The sequence below is a fragment of the Vigna angularis genome, chromosome 2, assembly GCF_016808095.1.
Source record: "Vigna angularis cultivar LongXiaoDou No.4 chromosome 2, ASM1680809v1, whole genome shotgun sequence".
Taxonomy (NCBI): Eukaryota; Viridiplantae; Streptophyta; class Magnoliopsida; order Fabales; family Fabaceae; genus Vigna; species Vigna angularis.
Genome location: NC_068971.1, coordinates 37,292,563 through 37,309,352, shown reverse-complemented (window position 1 = coordinate 37,309,352; position 16,790 = coordinate 37,292,563). Strand labels below are relative to the sequence as shown.

General features: G+C 35.9%; 2 protein-coding genes and 1 pseudogene across 2 annotated transcripts; 1 reads left to right on the top strand and 2 right to left on the bottom strand.

Moving 5' to 3' along the window:
- Nucleotides 1-874: 874 nt before the first annotated feature.
- On the bottom strand, nucleotides 875-5,829 carry LOC108329669 (mitochondrial fission 1 protein A). Its single transcript, XM_017564000.2, has 5 exons — nucleotides 5,652-5,829; nucleotides 4,984-5,122; nucleotides 3,922-4,043; nucleotides 1,235-1,298; nucleotides 875-1,149 (listed from the first exon to the last, which is right to left on the bottom strand). The coding sequence occupies exons 1-5, from the start codon at nucleotides 5,730-5,732 to the stop codon at nucleotides 1,064-1,066; spliced, it is 492 nt and encodes a 163-aa protein (XP_017419489.1). The 5' UTR covers nucleotides 5,733-5,829; the 3' UTR covers nucleotides 875-1,063.
- A 582-nt stretch (nucleotides 5,830-6,411) lies between these two features.
- On the bottom strand, nucleotides 6,412-7,510 carry LOC108327121 (uncharacterized). The gene is made up of 2 exons (XM_017560856.2): nucleotides 7,297-7,510; nucleotides 6,412-7,191 (listed from the first exon to the last, which is right to left on the bottom strand). The coding sequence occupies exons 1-2, from the start codon at nucleotides 7,444-7,446 to the stop codon at nucleotides 6,556-6,558; spliced, it is 786 nt and encodes a 261-aa protein (XP_017416345.1). The 5' UTR covers nucleotides 7,447-7,510; the 3' UTR covers nucleotides 6,412-6,555.
- Nucleotides 7,511-14,170: 6,660 nt separating this feature from the next.
- LOC108327538 (uncharacterized pyrophosphatase/phosphodiesterase C725.05c-like) lies at nucleotides 14,171-15,431 on the top strand (annotated as a pseudogene).
- Nucleotides 15,432-16,790: the final 1,359 nt, after the last annotated feature.

Sequence of the window (16,790 nt, the reverse complement as noted above, 5' to 3'; positions counted from 1 at the left end):
AGTTTAAGGGTAAAATAGGGATTTAAAGTTTTATGGGGTGCAGGAAGAAATAAAGAGAAGTGCATGAAGGAGCCTGTATGTATGTTGGAGAAATATATAAAAAAGCACAAGAGTTCACTATGTTCATATTAACTATGAATATGCGGCAATAATGATGTTTTTCGTTTTTATCATCTGCTCAAGGATCGATGATATTATTTTATGTTACATATTAAAGAAACAATATTAAGCATCATAAATAACCTGTCTTCGTTGGCAAATCAATATACGTATTACCAAATTTGGTTATTTAAGCTTCATAAGTGTTCTCACTAATTGTGATGTTGCTTTTTTCTTTAAATCTATTTTAATATTACTATTGTCTTACGAAGTATAGGTTGTCTAATATTTTAAAGAAAATTTTCTATTTACTGTAAATTTTGTGCACATTCATGCGAAAGAATGCATGCCTCAAATCCAGGGTGCATCAAGGAAAGCGCAGAAGTAATATAAATCTATCATATAAACTGTATGATTAATTATTTTTGAAAATTTATAATCTCTTTCCACAATAAAACACGTTATAACCGATTATGATACTACATAACCAACTATGAAAGTCACATAACGGAAAAAATAAACATCTAAATAGTATAAACTCAAACAAAATAACATTATAATAAAAATATTTTTTGTCATTTCTTTTCATTTGTTGATCCAAATCAACATTCGTTTTCATTTATTTCTCACCTCTTTCTCTTATTTTTGGACTCCATCATTTTCCATCATTTAATCCAAACAAGATGTAAATCTACTAATATATGATTAGAGCTCCAGTGGCTTAAAGTTATTACCATGTACGGCATGTGTAATCCTCCCAGTTGTAGAAAAAGAATTCATTTGAACAGAGTAATTTGGAATTAGGTACCCAAGAATTTGAACAGAGTCCCTTTGACAAACAAAAAAGTAGAAGCAGTACTTCTCAACGGAGGATTGTTTCCCATTGACTTTTAACATGTTTCCAGAAGAAAAGTAAATAAATAAAAAAACATCATTTTCGGTTGAGATTATTTCCTCAAAATTTTCAATTCCTCCGGGCCAATGCGGTAGCAATGCCACCAACTATAAGTCCCAGAGCAGTTGCAGTGATGCCAATTCCTATTACACCATCTGCATCGATACAACAAACATTTGCAATTCCTTAGTTAATGATAAAATGACGGGGTAAAAACTAAAGAAACAAGTCAGTCATTACCTTTAGCAATTCGATCTTCAACTATTTTCTTGAGGGCTAGTGCCTGCCTCCAATCAGGTGCAATCTGCAAGAACAAGAGTGCCCCATGAAATTAAGAGGTATTAAAGAAGAAAAGCTGAAAGAGAATCATCCTTGATATATGTATAGCATCCTTGTTGGGAAGTCCAAGTTTGTTCGGAAACCCAAGTGAGTCAAAATGTCACATTGAGTAGAAATATAAGAAAGTTAATCACCATATAAAAATGAAAATTCATAAACTCATTGTTTTAAGGTATTTTATTGGATTAGTGTCAATCCCTTAGATAAACTGGACTCACATCTCCTCTGTGATTCTTTCGAAAAACCCATCAATCCCAAATATGCCTTAGGGGGATCAGACTTTAGATGGAGCTTAAATTTTACCTATTGTAAATATAAAGACTTTCCCAGCTTTCAATATTCAATAAAGTACTACCACATCGTTTTAAAGACTACGATTTTTTACCAAAAGTATAATGTACAGTGGATCAAAATTTAATCTAATGATGAATACTGAAATAATATATAATAAAGGTATCTATTTGACCTATAGTCTATCGTCTAGACCCAACCTACCCCTAAACGAGCCCCCCATTTTATTGGTCCACCAAATATGGAGCCTAAAGAGGTCTTAGCACCCAAAGTCTCCTCTTAGAGTGGGTTTTGGCTGTGCAACAAGAATTTAATTAACTCCTTAATACAAGACCTTCAACTCGGGTTGAAGGTAGAGTTGAGTCAATTCGTGCCAAAGGTCAAATTGAGTTTGCTCAGACTGAAGATAGAGTCAAGTCGGCCCAAGCCGAAAGGTCAAGCCTTCAACCTGACATGAGTCAACTCTACCCTTCTCTATGAGCCAATTCAGTCAACCTTCGACCTAGGCCGACTCGCTTTAACCTTTAGCCTTAAACGACAAGGATCAACTTACACTTTGGGTCACTTGACTTGATTCTTTGCTCAAGCCCACTTGGGCAACTTTTGGTCTAGGCTAAATTTGGTCGACCTTCGACCAGGCTGACTCAGGTCAACCTTCAGCCCAAGCCAACTCAGGTCAACAGTTGGAACTAGTCAACTTTTGTCAAAATTCACTTAGGCAAGTCGACCTTCAGCTAAGGTCGATTCACCTCGAACTTCTACTCGGGTTGACCCCCTTGACCTTTGACCCGAATCTGCTCGCCTTGACCATTACCCTAGGTCGGACAACCCTGGTCAATTCACCTCAACCTTCAACCCAAGCCCACTTAGCTTGACTTTAAGCCCAGGCTAACTAGCCTCAACCTTCAGCCCTGAGAAGTTTAGATCAACCTTCAACCTTGGCCACTTGACCCTAGATGACTAGGCTTGAACATCAATTCGGCTAACTCAACTCAATTATTTAACATGACCAACTAGGCTTAACTTTTGATGCGGCTGACTCGACTTAATTTATCAACATGGGCTAACTTCAATTGACCTTTCGTCCGAACCAACTTACCTCGACCTTTATCTCTAACTAGCTCGACATGATCATTGCCCCGCTAGCCCAGATCGATTCACCTTGACCTTCGATTCGAGCCAACTCAACACGACCTTCACCCCGATTGATTGGCCTCAACCATTGGCCTAATAGGCTTGGATCAACCTTTGGCCTGGCTGCACATACCAGGTTGAAAGTTGATCTTAAGCCAAAGCCAACTTTACTTGATTTCTGATTCAATCTCAACCTTCAACCTCAACCAACTTTGCTCAACCATCGACCTGGCTTAACTCAGCTAGTCGTTCATTTGGTGCTAGCTTGAGCTTTAGATGAAACTTAGAATGAAGTGTATCTAACTCAGCTCGAACTCTATCAACCTTGAGTTCAGGTAGACACAACTTGACTTGGACCAAACCTGAATGACTACTTGACTTGGTCCTAATTTGTCTATCTTAACCTAAGGCCATCTTGCACAAACAGCCCATGGGTTGGCCCTGGCCCTATCCCAAGGAGCTTTTGTTACAATTTTGGCCCTATATGCTTTATCTTGTGTGGGCCTTTTGGCCCTATATGCTTTATCTTATGTGGGCTTTTTGGCCCTATGGAAATTTTTTGGTTCCGACCCATGTGGGTCAAGGCCAAACCTTGTGAAGTTGGCCAAATTGACAACTTTACATAAATGTATGCAGCGTGTGACATATAACCCATTGATTTGCAAATAACACATTAACAAGAAAAAAAAAAAGAGCCAACCTATATATGGAAAACTTTAAAACGAAAGTTATTGGTAGATTAAATGTGTCAGAATTTCAATTATAACATTAGTTGAATTCAACTCAAATTGGAAAAGACAAACTTATTGAAGTTTTTAATTCAACTAGAGTTTGAGATGGATTTTGCTGCTAACAGAATCTGAAAAAAAAAGTGTCACATATGTTGGTCGTTTCAATAGAAACTGAAAGTTGGTATGAGTGTTCCAACTGAAATCCAAACACACCATAAATATCAGCTAAATGAAATGAAATTCAGCTATAGTTTTTTATAAAAAAGAAAAAAAAAAAAAACTCCCAGCATAGACAATGGGTATTGTAAAAAATAACTATGACAAATTCTCTCCACTATCCATAAAATGAGGCATTATACGAAATGGCAATCCAGAAGTGGCAAAGTACGATTATCAGTTTCTGACTACTGACTACAAGTGAGAAACATAAACCTGCAAGCATTGCTCCACAAGCTGCCTGCTCCTTCCATAGTCATTACTTCTATAGTAACCAACAGCCAGAAGATATAACTTCTCTCTTTGATGCAAAGGACTTTTATCATTGCCCAAAGAAGCTGCAAATCATAATTAAGGATGTAAAAGCTTATCCATGGATATAAAGGTCAGGCTCAGAATATTTTAATATCAAACATCTGAATAATATATTAGAAAAGCAATAGAAAAAGTAGAATAGGTTGTGGCCATGGTGGCAATTGCCAGAACACAGCAGCATTAGCAGGTCAAGGCTATCCTTTTTCATTAAAAAGAAATTGCAATTTAAAAGGCCAAATACATAGTCCTTTAATAAAGAAACCACAACGACTTTTCCAGTGATTTTATTTGGAGTGAACATAAATGGCTATGGGAAAATTGAGATATCTTAAAGGCCTTGGTTAAAAAGCTGCCTTGAAAATGATAGTTTATGAAGTTCACCATATTACATTAAAGTTTGCACAATAACTATAGAAAGCCACAACGCCACAACGCCACAACGACCCCAGTGCCAACACCAGAGAGATTCTGGAGACCATTCAAAAAAAGCCTTGCATTTGATATTTTGGCTTATTTTGAATTATCCATCAGGCTGGTAAAATAATCACATAACTAACAATTGGGTTGCTTTATGCCGAGTGACCTTTCATTAATTTTGCCATAATGAGCTGAGGAATCGGAGCTAATAACCAAGACTTTTAAATTAATTATGCACTACAGTTTTGAGATGTCATGACTCATGAAATCCAGGGATAAAGGAGATGGGGCACTCAGATAAGATGATTAAGCTCAACCAGTGAAAAACAGAAACTAATAAGATGTCTTTTAAACTGCTGCACTTTACAGAGCCTTCAGAATATAAACTGAAAACATGCAACTGATTTTGGAAGCATCGTAAAAACAGAAAATATAACTTCTATCACAAGTTTATAAATGGTTAGTGCCAAAGAATAAGTAAAAAGTATTAACCACTTAAAACCATTTTAAAAGCAGATCAAGGTATAATTCTGTAATCTACAGTACTTTCAAGCATGGCTATTCCGCGCTGAACATCTTCCTTTTGCCTTGAATGAACAAGAGCCCACGACAACCTCATTATACTCTCATTCTTCCGCTCCTCAGAGTCACCACGAGCAGCCTCTGCAACTTCTCTCTCACAGCCCTTCAAAACATGTAAATAGTCAATACTGAGAATAGGAAAGCAAATAACACCAGAGGCTACACTCCTACACCAAATCCAAGCCAATTCACCACAACCTACAGGGACAAGTCAAACAGTGTATTCATAATCCCCACGGCAATCACCACCGCCATAACTGATTAACCGGAGAATAATCAATAAAATTTCCTCCATTTCTACTCAATTTAAATCCTTTTAAAATCTAATTACCAAAGGTTAAGCACTTCAGGAAAAAAGAAAAAAAAATAAAGATCCAAGATCAATTCAAGGAAATGTCTCTGAAAAAACATATATTCGACCCATCCGATAAGATATTCATTCAAAACAAATCAGCCACGAATTAACACACACTGAAATGAAACCAATTATCGTCTAGAAAAATCATCAATCCTTACACATTCGAATTTCTGGTTGTAAAACTAGGGTTTTAAAATGAAGAAACCAAGAATTGAAAACATAAAGAAGAGAAGGGAATGTTGGAAGAAAGGAAATCGAAATGAAGGTAGATTACAGCAATGACGTCACGGTCGCACCACGGGATCTGTTCGCCGCCGGTGAAGAAATTTCCGATGGACTCGAGTAGGCTTCCCATTTTGGCGTCCACACCACAGAAACGGTAACTGAATACCCAATGGTATTTATAGGTTTGGGATTTTTGGAATTTCGAACTATCTTTTTAGTACAAACAAACCTTACAAAATGACAAATATATTTTTATTATATATTGCGTTTACACATTGAATAATGTTCAAATACGCTTGTCTGATTTCAAATTTAAATGATGATTAAGTGAAAAAAAAATCTTATAAATTTTTGGAGTACGTTCAAGAGGGGATTAATATTAGATAATTGATCACAAAATATTTTTAAATTTTGAATTAATTTCAGTGCGGTAAGGAACGACAAGTTTTAAGTAGTGTCTAAATAATTTTTTGGGTTATTTTAATTAAATATTTTAACAATTAGTGTCAAATCTTACATTAAATTTTAATGTGCAAATTAGATGAGTTAAACTTTACTTTGAATTCGAAAAGTATTGCTCTAAAAAAAACTGTACGATTAAATAAATAAATTAATTAAAACACTACGCATGGGCTGGGAATTTGTGATTAAATAATTATAAATTATAAAAAATTATTATAGTTTTTTTTAATTCAATTATGATACAAGGTTATTGTTAACTATTAACGTTTATATTTAAAAATATTGAAATATATTTTAAAGTAAACAAAACAGTAAGAAATTGTTAAAAAAAAAACAGAATCTAAAAATACTCTGTTGAATATGTGTCTAAGTAATAGAAACAAATTCTACATAAAAATTTATACTAAGGAAAATAATTAATTATTAAATTATTTTATTTTACCAAACAAGTAAGATCATCTTCCAACCCGAAGTAACTGGTATGCATATTTCTAGGCATCCCCAACTTTTCCCATCCTCAAATAAATAGGAAACCTGGCAACTTTTTTACCATCTTCTCCCCAAGCAAGCTTGAACTTTTGAACTACATTTTCCGGAAGAAGCTCCACTCCTTTCTCCTTAGCCGTCTGATACGCTGACCATGATTTTATGTAAGTCAAGAAATCATCCAAATCCATCAAAGTCTCTGTCACGAACTCAAATGGTCCTGTGTGATCAGCACCCTCCACAGCTTCAAATGGAAAATCAATGCTTCCATAAAGCTTATCAACCAATTTACGTGCAGGGTCCCAATAAGGGCCTACTTCACTGGAATAGAATTCATCAAGAACAGTGTCTATTTCATCAGAAACTCTAGGCAAATAGTAGCACCATGCAGCAATCACTCCATTAGGCTTCTTCAGGACCCATTTCACTTGTTGGTAGAAGGTTGCCAAGTCAAACCAGTGCAGGGATTGGGCTATGGTCACAAGGTCCACGGTTCCCTCAGATGCCACCAGTTTTTCAAGCTCAGCCATTGACATGGTTGAAGGAGTGTGCTGGTATCGCACATTGGAAATCTTGGCTGCAAATTCAAGTTGCTTGGCACTAGCATCAGTGGCTATCACATTCTCGTATATCGCAGCTAACTGAAAACACAAACTAAGGTCAAAACGAAAAACAATTATAGAGAAAAGTGAACAATTCATGCAGAAAGTGAAGAAATTTAAGGAGAAGAAAGTGAATATATATACAGATTTTGCAGCCTGGCCACTTCCAGTACCAACATCCCAAACAAGGTTGTGAGAGGGAGTCTTTGAAGCAATGAATTGGAAGAGCTGTGGAGGGTAACTTGGTCTTGCATCTGCATATTCTTTTGCCTGCTTCACAAATAGATCTGCCATTTCTCTTTCTTAGCTTTCTAATCTCTCTGTGAATAAATAGTGTTTGCGTGTGTTTGTATATAAAGATAAGATATATAAAATCATGATGTCACTGCTTCCATTGAGTGATGAATAATAGAGAAAAGCAATTTCGATCTAGGTTCTTCTGCATAAAGTTGACTGGTCATAGAGCAATGAACTCGTGGAGGAAGAAATTTCTGTGAAAGTGCATATCTCTTTCAAGATCTCCACTAAAATTATTCTCATTTTCTTAAGAAAGAAGTTAGTTTGAAACTCTCCTTAAAAGTATTAACATTTTCTTTAATAATATAATAATATATTATAATTTAAAATTAAAAAAATAATATGAATATAATTAAAATATATTATTTTAAACTGTCAAAATAAATTTATTTTATTTTTTTTAGTGTCAGTGCCGCCACTCTTTTCTTTAGTGTGCACGAACCAAGATGTTTCCCTTAATTGATTGATTGATTGAGACAGTGATTCAATTTTAGAGCAAAATTTCCTCTGAGAATGATACATGGGAAACAAAAAGAAATTCAACGGTCGCACACGAGAAAAATAAGACTACTAAAAGTAGAAATAAATACTGAGATATTTTGTTTTTTGGACGTTGCAGTCATCCTTGGAAGAAAATATCTTAAAAGAGAAATAAATATTTGTATAGAATGAAAAAATATCATTATTTTCGCACTGAAAACTATAATGGAAAATAAATAGTTGGTAAAAAATGACATAAATAACACTTAAATATATTTTCAGAAAGTGAATCATACTAAATAAAACAATTACGGTCAGATAAATTTATTATACATGTTAAAGATGGTAAAATTTAAATAAGACAGAAAGAAAAAAGAAATATAGAGGTATGTGTAGCCAGGCGGCTAGCCCCATAATTGTCAACACAAATTTGTCCCCGGTACAATTAACTTGTAAGAAAGTTCATAGTTAAAGAAATAATTATTTGATATATATTACTAACATTTGACAATCTTTTACCAGGATAAAATTATCTAATAAAAATAATCTTTCTGTATTTCCAAAGAAAAAGAGAGAAAAAAAAAGATAATGAAAGTTAGTCTTAAATGGGAGTAATATTTTTTTTTGTGTCAAAGTACCATCTCCTGAAAAAAATGTGTTTTCAGCCATTTAAGCATCTCCATAGACTTAATTTGGATTTTCTTTTCTTTTATAGAAGATTAAAGACACTAATTAATTTATATTCGAATGATAAAGAAAACATGAGTTCTTAAATTATTTTAGTATGTATTATTTTATTTCTTCACTTACGATTGTTGGTTTGTTTTTATGAAAATACAAGTTAGATCTAAGAACTGTATTAGAATTAATAGGTGTTTTTAAATAATAAAATTGAATATTTTAATGTTAAAATAATTTAATAATATAAAGAAAATTTTATAAACTCGTCTAAACATTCATCAATATTTTAGAATTTTTTCTCTAAATTCTATATTCTTTTTTTTTTAAGATTTCTAACTCCTAACTCATCTGTTTAACGATCAGGAGGTGTCTAGGTGATAATAACATTATACTCTTTATTCTTTACCCATCAGTTTTCTTGATAGAACAAGTAAATTTCTATTCTTTTTTCATTAATTCTTAGTTTAAGACATATATAACTAGAGTTTCTTGCATATCTTGTTCTCTCCCTTTTTTTTTCAGCTCTTTGTCGATCAGTGGTTTTAAGGACTTACTTTGATCACTATTATGTGGTTTGTAGGTGTTTCTAGAGTTTCTTGAGTTGGGCAAGGGTAGTACATTGTATAGAGTTGTGGTAGCATTTCTGATAAGGTAAAGGAAACTAATGTTTTTCTTTTAATTTGAATTATGAAGTATGGAATGATATTTAGTAGTATGTGAGATTAATGTATGTTGATTGTTCTTGAAATAATTGTTTTATTATTAAGTATGTTTGGATGAATGTACTTGGTTGAACTATGTTTATGGACTTGATTATTGTCATGAATGTTGTTGTTGTGAAGTTTATTACTTGTATCAAATTTGTTATAATGTTGAGAAGAAGTGGATTAGATTGAGTTATAAGTCATTTTTGGTCAAAAATGAAGGTTTTGATAGGTGAGTTTTAGAAGTAAAAGTCTAAGGAGAGAATTTGTAACCTAGTACATGTTGTATGATCAGTTGGGACTTGTTGGTACCTTGAGGTAATATAAATCTAATAGGGAAATAGGTACGAGTCAATAGAGGGATTTTGGAAGGTTTTGAGTTCAATTTTAGAGGTTTTGGCTAGTGAGGTTCTAATGCACTAGGTATGGCCTGAAGTAGAGAGTTTGGGGTCTGTTCTTAAAACTTTTTTGACTTGTTTGGACTTTTAGGATGTTAAATTTTGCATGAGAAAAAGTGGAAGTGAGTTTAGGTAGGTTAGAGTAGGCAAGTTGGTGTAGGGTATCCATTTTAGTCTAAAATCCTATTTCTAAAGTATTCTTAATGTATAGAATATCATATAAACCAATTGAATAGATATAGAGAGCAACCCAGGCTAGAAAATAAGGGTTTGTAATGGTTGTCAAATTGACTAGTTTCAAGGCTTTGTTCTGGGTCGTTTTATTCCATATTTGCATTTGGATCAAAAGAATGAATAATACCAGATACATATCAATCATCTAGAAATCAACTTGTCATGGACATGCAAATGAAATCACTATATTCTTCACACATGAGTTGACCCTTTGAATTCACAAGAAAATCAATTATGAAAGATATCACTCAAGTCAAAATGTATCTATTTGTCCCAAACTCTCTCAAGTGTTTTTGGCTTGTGTTTACTCTCAAAATACTCATGTATGTAGACACATTTGATATTTAGCAAGACTCTAACATTCACATACCTCAGAAAACATGCAATTATTGATCATGAAAGGTTTTTAAAGGTTATATTGAGGTCAAGGCAAAGAAGGGAATTTTTTTTGGAATTTCTGAGTTTTTGAAATTGATATAGAAAGAGTAATGACACTTAATTTCTAAAACAACTTTATTACTTGTTGCTCTTTTTAAGCAAGATTTTTCTTTTCTTTTGTCTTTCTTTCTTTTTTTTTTCTTCAAAACTATGACTTTTCATCTTCCTTTTTACCACTTTTATTATTTTGTGGGTGAGGTACTCACCCACACACTTATTTATCACTTGCTTCTAACACAATCCATTACTCCTTCTTCTTTACTAAGGTAAGAAACATATGGTTTTTCTTCTTTTCACATTCGACAATGACTGAAAACAAGAAAAATAGACTTAAGGCCCAAAGGGGTTTCCAATGGATTAATGTTAGGACAAATTTATTTGTCCAAGTAGCTAAAACAAGAAATGTTTCAATCATATCAGATCATGCTTATTCACTTTAGTCGCAAAACAGAGAATCAAGCTAAATATTAAAGTATAATCAAATCATGGACAAATCACTCAAAAAAAATAGGTATGACACATGGTAACTCATCCTTAACATTTGGCTGAAAACTGACATGGTTCACATTTTCTCCACAAAAGATCTAATGAAGAAATTCTCAAATCAACTCAATCAGAAAATCATGTCAGCATGACTCATTTTTTTTCTCTTGAATTCATGATCATCCTAGTTACTGATTCAAACTCTCAAATTCATTGCACATATTTATTAAAAAAAACAAAATAGGGAACAAAGTAAATTGTTTTCCTATACCCCCACACTTAAACTATGCATTGTCCTCAATGTATGCCTCATATATAGAATGCAAAGTGTCACAACCGGAATCGCGACGGGACGACGATCCAAAAAAGAAACGGGTTTCGAAAAGAGATTTGGAGTCGTCACCATAGTTTATTCTGGAAAACTACGGAAAAACCATAAAATAATAAGACATGGTCCGCGAAAACCAGATTCTGGGTTCGGGAGTCGGTTACGCGTAGGGAAGGTGTTAGCACCCTACAACGCCTGCCCTAAGGCACTACCTTTAACTAAATGCACGAATATGATGTGGTTTTCAAAATGTTTAACTATCCCCTAAAATAAAATTCTAAATAAACAAGACATATTTTTTAGTTTTTTTGGGCCCGACAAGGATTGACCTTGCTCCTACGTATTCTCATTCAAAATGAGAAATCAGGGTTACGTAGTTCTTTTGGAAACTGTGTTGAAAATTTCGTTTAGGAAATTGTTTGAAAATTTTGTTTGGAAATGATTTTGGATTTTTGGGAAGTGAACCTGACAAGGACTAACCTTGCTCCTACGTATCTCCATTCTTGATGGAGAATCAAGGATCACGTAGTTCTGGCTTTCAAAAGATTGTTCGTTGCTTGAAAAAGCAGATGTTTTCAATTTCTTGAAGATTTTATGCTTTTTAATATTTTCAAGAAAAGAAGGTAATGAGCACTAGGCCGACGCGGACGGTCACATGAGCACTCATACCATTATTTAAATTTATGTAAATAGGAGAGAAAGGTATCGAACACTAGGACGATGCGGATGATCTCACGAGTGTTCGACCTTTAAAACATATATTTGTAAATTTATTTAAGAAAGAAGAAAAGGTTTTTAGCACAAGAACGACGCGAGCGGTCACACGTGTGCTTAACCCTCAAAACGTATATTTTTTGTAATTTTATTGTAAAAAAGAAGAAAAGGTTTTTAGCACAAGGACGACGCGAGCGGTCACACGTGTTCTTAACCCTCAAAACGTATATTTTTTGTAATTTTATTGTAAAAAAGAAGAAAAGGTTTTTAGCACAAGGACGACACGAGCGGTCACACGTGTGTTTAACCCTCAAAACGTATATTTTTTGTAATTTTGTTTTTAAAAAAAGAAAGAAGAAAAAGTTTTTAGCACAAGGACGACGCGAGCGGTCACACGTGTGCTTAACCCTTAAAGCGTATTTTTGTAAATTTATTTTAAAAAGGAAGAAAAGGTTTTTAGTACAAGGACGACGCGAGCGGTCACACGTGTGCTTAACCTTTAAAGCGTATTTTTGTAAATTCTTTTATCTAAGCTATAAATATTGTATTATTAAATATATATTTTAGGATAAGTAGATATCTAGAATAAATAGATAAAATAAGACAATAAAAAATAAAATAAATAAAAATAAAAATAAAATAAATAAATAAAAATAAAGCAAATAATGGGGGGCCTAAATGAGAAAGGGGGTGCTGAACGGTCCGTCACAGGCTACCGTGCAGTCCGTGGAAGTGGCCGAACGGACGTTGGGAAAGGATTCAGAATAACGAGCGTTCGTTGGGGAGATGGTCACCAAACGGTCCGTCCAAGAAGTGGCCGAACGGATGTTGGGAAATGAGGCTGAATGACGAGCGTTCGAAAAAGGCTTAAGGTTCCCGTCATGCGTTTATTTCTGGGCTTGGCCCACCCGGGTGGTTTCTAGCCTAGAATCCCCTAGGGGTTCAGCATCTTCCCTCATTCCTCACCCTACTCAGATCAAGCACTCCCTAGAGACCCGAGGTTCCCCGCTTCTCCCGCGAGCCCGCCATCCATCTCGGCCAGAGCAGCCACTACGCCTCACCTCCAGCAAAAATCGGCCACCGCGAGTAGCGGCCCAAGGCGTCGCAAGCGCCTCTGCTCACCGCCGAGACCCTCGCCGGTCACCGATCCAACTCTTTCTCTCTCGTTTTCAGTCGTTATCTCTTTAATTTGTATAACGGGCTATGTGCGTGTGTGCTGTTTGGTGAGGAAGAAGATGAAGGCGTGGAGATGGTGAAAAAAAAAACGGTTAAAGGCTCGACTTTATGCGGGTGTTTGGAGATGAAGATGAGTTATCAGTGAAGACAACCGTGGAAGCTTACCGAGACCATGCTTGGGGGGTTTGAGATTTTAATCTGATATTGTAATGTGTTTATGCTTTTGGTTGTGGTTTGGTTAAAATGCCCGAGAGGATATGAAAGGGGATGACAATGTAAAGGTTCAGTGGTGGATTGGGGATGGTGTTGAAATCACTAGGGAAGGGCGAGGGGTTTGGATGGATATTGATTTGGTCTCTTTTGTTTGCTTATTTTTTTTAATACAAGGAGGATCAGGAACAAGGTAGTCAGGAGGATGAAAGTGATGATATTAGTGGCAAAGTCGTACATGGGAAGTCACATGGTGAATATGGGAGGGTGATTGTACGTGGAAGGATGACGACGGACGGGAATATTCATACGTCCAAACACACTTAAACAGAGCAACATCACAGTATAATGCAATATGACTACGCAGGTGAACGAGGGAATAAGGCGTGCTTACCTCTTGGAGCTTCACTGGCCGCTGTTAGCTATGTGAATCCGGTGACTCCTCCTCTTCTTCCAAGTTGGCTTCCGCGTCTCTTTGCAGGTGCCAAAAATGGTGAATGCCCTCCAGAAGCCCTCACCAATGTTCGAAGATGATGGATCAAAACCCAACAACCCCCCGCTGTGTGTATATTTGCTCTCTACTTTTCTGTGTTGATGCCCTGACCAAATCTCCAAATCCTTACCTGCAGAAGCCGTTTTCTGCCCCCTACCCCTCCAACACACGCGTTGTCCTTCCCTCGACAAAACATTTTTTTTAGGTTTAATAGGTTCGGAAGTCCCTATATTTGCGGGTTAGTTTCAATTGGGTCCTCCAATTTTGGAAGTGATCAATTGAGTCCTTGTTTTGGTAAAATTAAATCAATAATGTCCTTGCTGTTAATCTTAGTAAACGGTGTTAACTTTCTAGCGAGGTGGTATGCTGAGGTGGCTTTTAATCAGCACGTGGCATGTTGTGTGGAAAAAGCTCTGAAGAACAACCAAAATTACTTAACCTTCTTTCTCTTTCTCTTCCAAACTTCCATAGCCAAAAGCTCTGAAGAACAACCAAAATTACTTAGAAAAACTACATCGAACATGGGTTCCAATCCCTTGTCTGCATTGCCTTCCACAAAGCCTACACCACTCCCAACCCAAGACCAAGACGACCAAGATTCACCTTCATCAAAAGATCTTCTCTCGTTCAGCACAGATTCTTCCGACTCTTCTTCTCCATCTTCATCTTCCTCTTCCCACAAAGCCTTCTTCATCATTCTCATCTTCATCACTTGCATTGCCTTATCAACATCCTTCGCCTTCGCTTTTCTCTACTTCTCTTCAAAGCCACCAACACCATCAATCTCTTCTCTCCTCGCTCAGCCTCTCTCCAAACTCAACCGCCCCGTTGTCCTTTTAGTTTCCTCAGATGGGTTTCGATTCGGTTACCAATTCAAAGTCCCAACACCCCACATTTCTCGTTTGATCGCTAACGGAACCGAAGCAGAAGCCGGTTTGATTCCGGTTTTTTCGTCTCTCACTTTCCCTAACCATTATTCCATCGCCACCGACCTCTACCCTGCTTACCATGGCATAATCAATAACCACTTCAGCGATCCAATTTCTGGGGAGGCATTTTACATGGGAAGCCATGACCCCAAGTGGTGGCTTGGGGAACCCTTGTGGGAAACTGTGGTCAACAATGGATTAAAGGCTGCCACTTATTTCTGGCCTGGGTCTGAGGTAAAAAAGGGTCTTTGGACTTGCCCTTTCAATTATTGCCGCCAGTATAATGGTTTTGTTCCGTTTGAGGAAAGGGTTGATACGATTTTGGGGTATTTTGATTTGCTTGATGACTAGATTCCTGATTTCATGACGCTTTATTTTGAGGACCCTGATCATTAGGGTCATAAGGTTGGTGCCGATGATCCTGAGATCACTGAGGCTGTTGCCAGGATTGATACCATGATGGGGAGGTTGATTCGGGGTTTGGAGCAAAGAGGGGTTTTTGATGATGTTAGTATTATTATGGTTGGTGATCATGGAATGGTTGGTACTTGTGATAAGAAGTTGATTTTCCTTGATGATTCGGGGAAGGGGAGAAGGTTTCGGGAAAGGGGAAGGGTGAAGGGGAGAAGGTTTTGGGAAAGGGAAAGGGAAAGGGGAAGGGGAAGGGGAAAAGGGGAAGGGGAGAAGGTTTCCACACAACGTGCCACGTGCTAATTAAAAGCCACCTCAGCATGTCACCTCACTAGAAAGTTAACATCGTTTACTAAGATTAACGGCAAGAACATTATTGATTCAGTTTTACCAAAACAGGGACTCAATTGATCACTTCCAAAATTGGAGGACCCAATTGAAACTAACCCGTAAATATAGGGACTTCCGAACCTATTAAACCTTTTTTTTACTAAAGACAAAATAGAATGTTCCAAACCTTTTTCCCTTTTTTTTTTATGTTAATTACATTTAACCACATTAATTATATTAGAACAAAACTAAAAATAAAAATAAGAAGTAAAAACAAAGTTTAAAAAGGAAATTACGAAAGGAAAAGTAAAATAAAAATAGAATACTAAAAAGAAACTAAGAATAAAATGAAAATAACAGTGTAAATGAAAATGGGTAACTACTAAGTTATGTGACTCACTTTTGTCCTGAATAGGAGTCAACTTGTCCTCTTGTTCTTAATCATTGTGATTCCATATTTCTTGAGAACCACATGTATAGGGTTCACCCAAGTGCTATCAGAAATGGGGTGTATAATACCTACTTGTAGAAACTTGGTGTCCTATTTTTGGACAACCTCCAACAGTCTTCTTTGAGGTTGTGTTACTGGCTTAGCATCCTCTTCTTAAAGTATCTTGTGCATGAAAAAAGTAGGGCTAGTACTAGGAATATATATGCCAAAGTCTAGCCTATTGCTTTCTTATGTTCTCTAATGATTTGCAACAACTGTTCTTCCTGCTCATAAGTAAGCAAAATATAATATTAAGGAGTTTCTCACCCTTCTCAAGATAAGCATATTTCAAATGAGATGGTAAGGGTTTCAACTCCAAAGTGGGTGGCAGTACCATAAATGGCAATATTTTACTGCCTAAGGTTATCTCAGCCACCCTAACATCACATTCGGACGCCACAAAGGTATCATTTATTGACATTGCGTCCTCAATATCACGTGCTTTATAATTTTCTTCGTCGTCCAAAGTTATGAATGATATTTTTGAAAAAGAAGAGTCCCAAGATGGAGAAAAAGTTGAAAAAGCGTCTAAGAACCCAAAAGAAAATTTGTTTACAACATCACTTAATAAGTCAATATAAAAAAAAGAATAATCTTCAATCGGGTGCTTCCCAGCTTCCAACACGTTGAACCGCACTTTCTCGTCTCTTATGTTCATTGTTAGCATAAAGCTGAAGAGCAGAAATTTTTATGATGTCTCAAAGTCAAGTCTCAAGTTTATTGCAAAAAGATCTTCATGAAGACTTGTTTTTATATTAAAGCTTTTGTAATTTAGTATATTTATGTATAGAATGTGGTGTATCTTTGATTCTATTTATTGTTTGCCTTAGGTTGCATTAAAA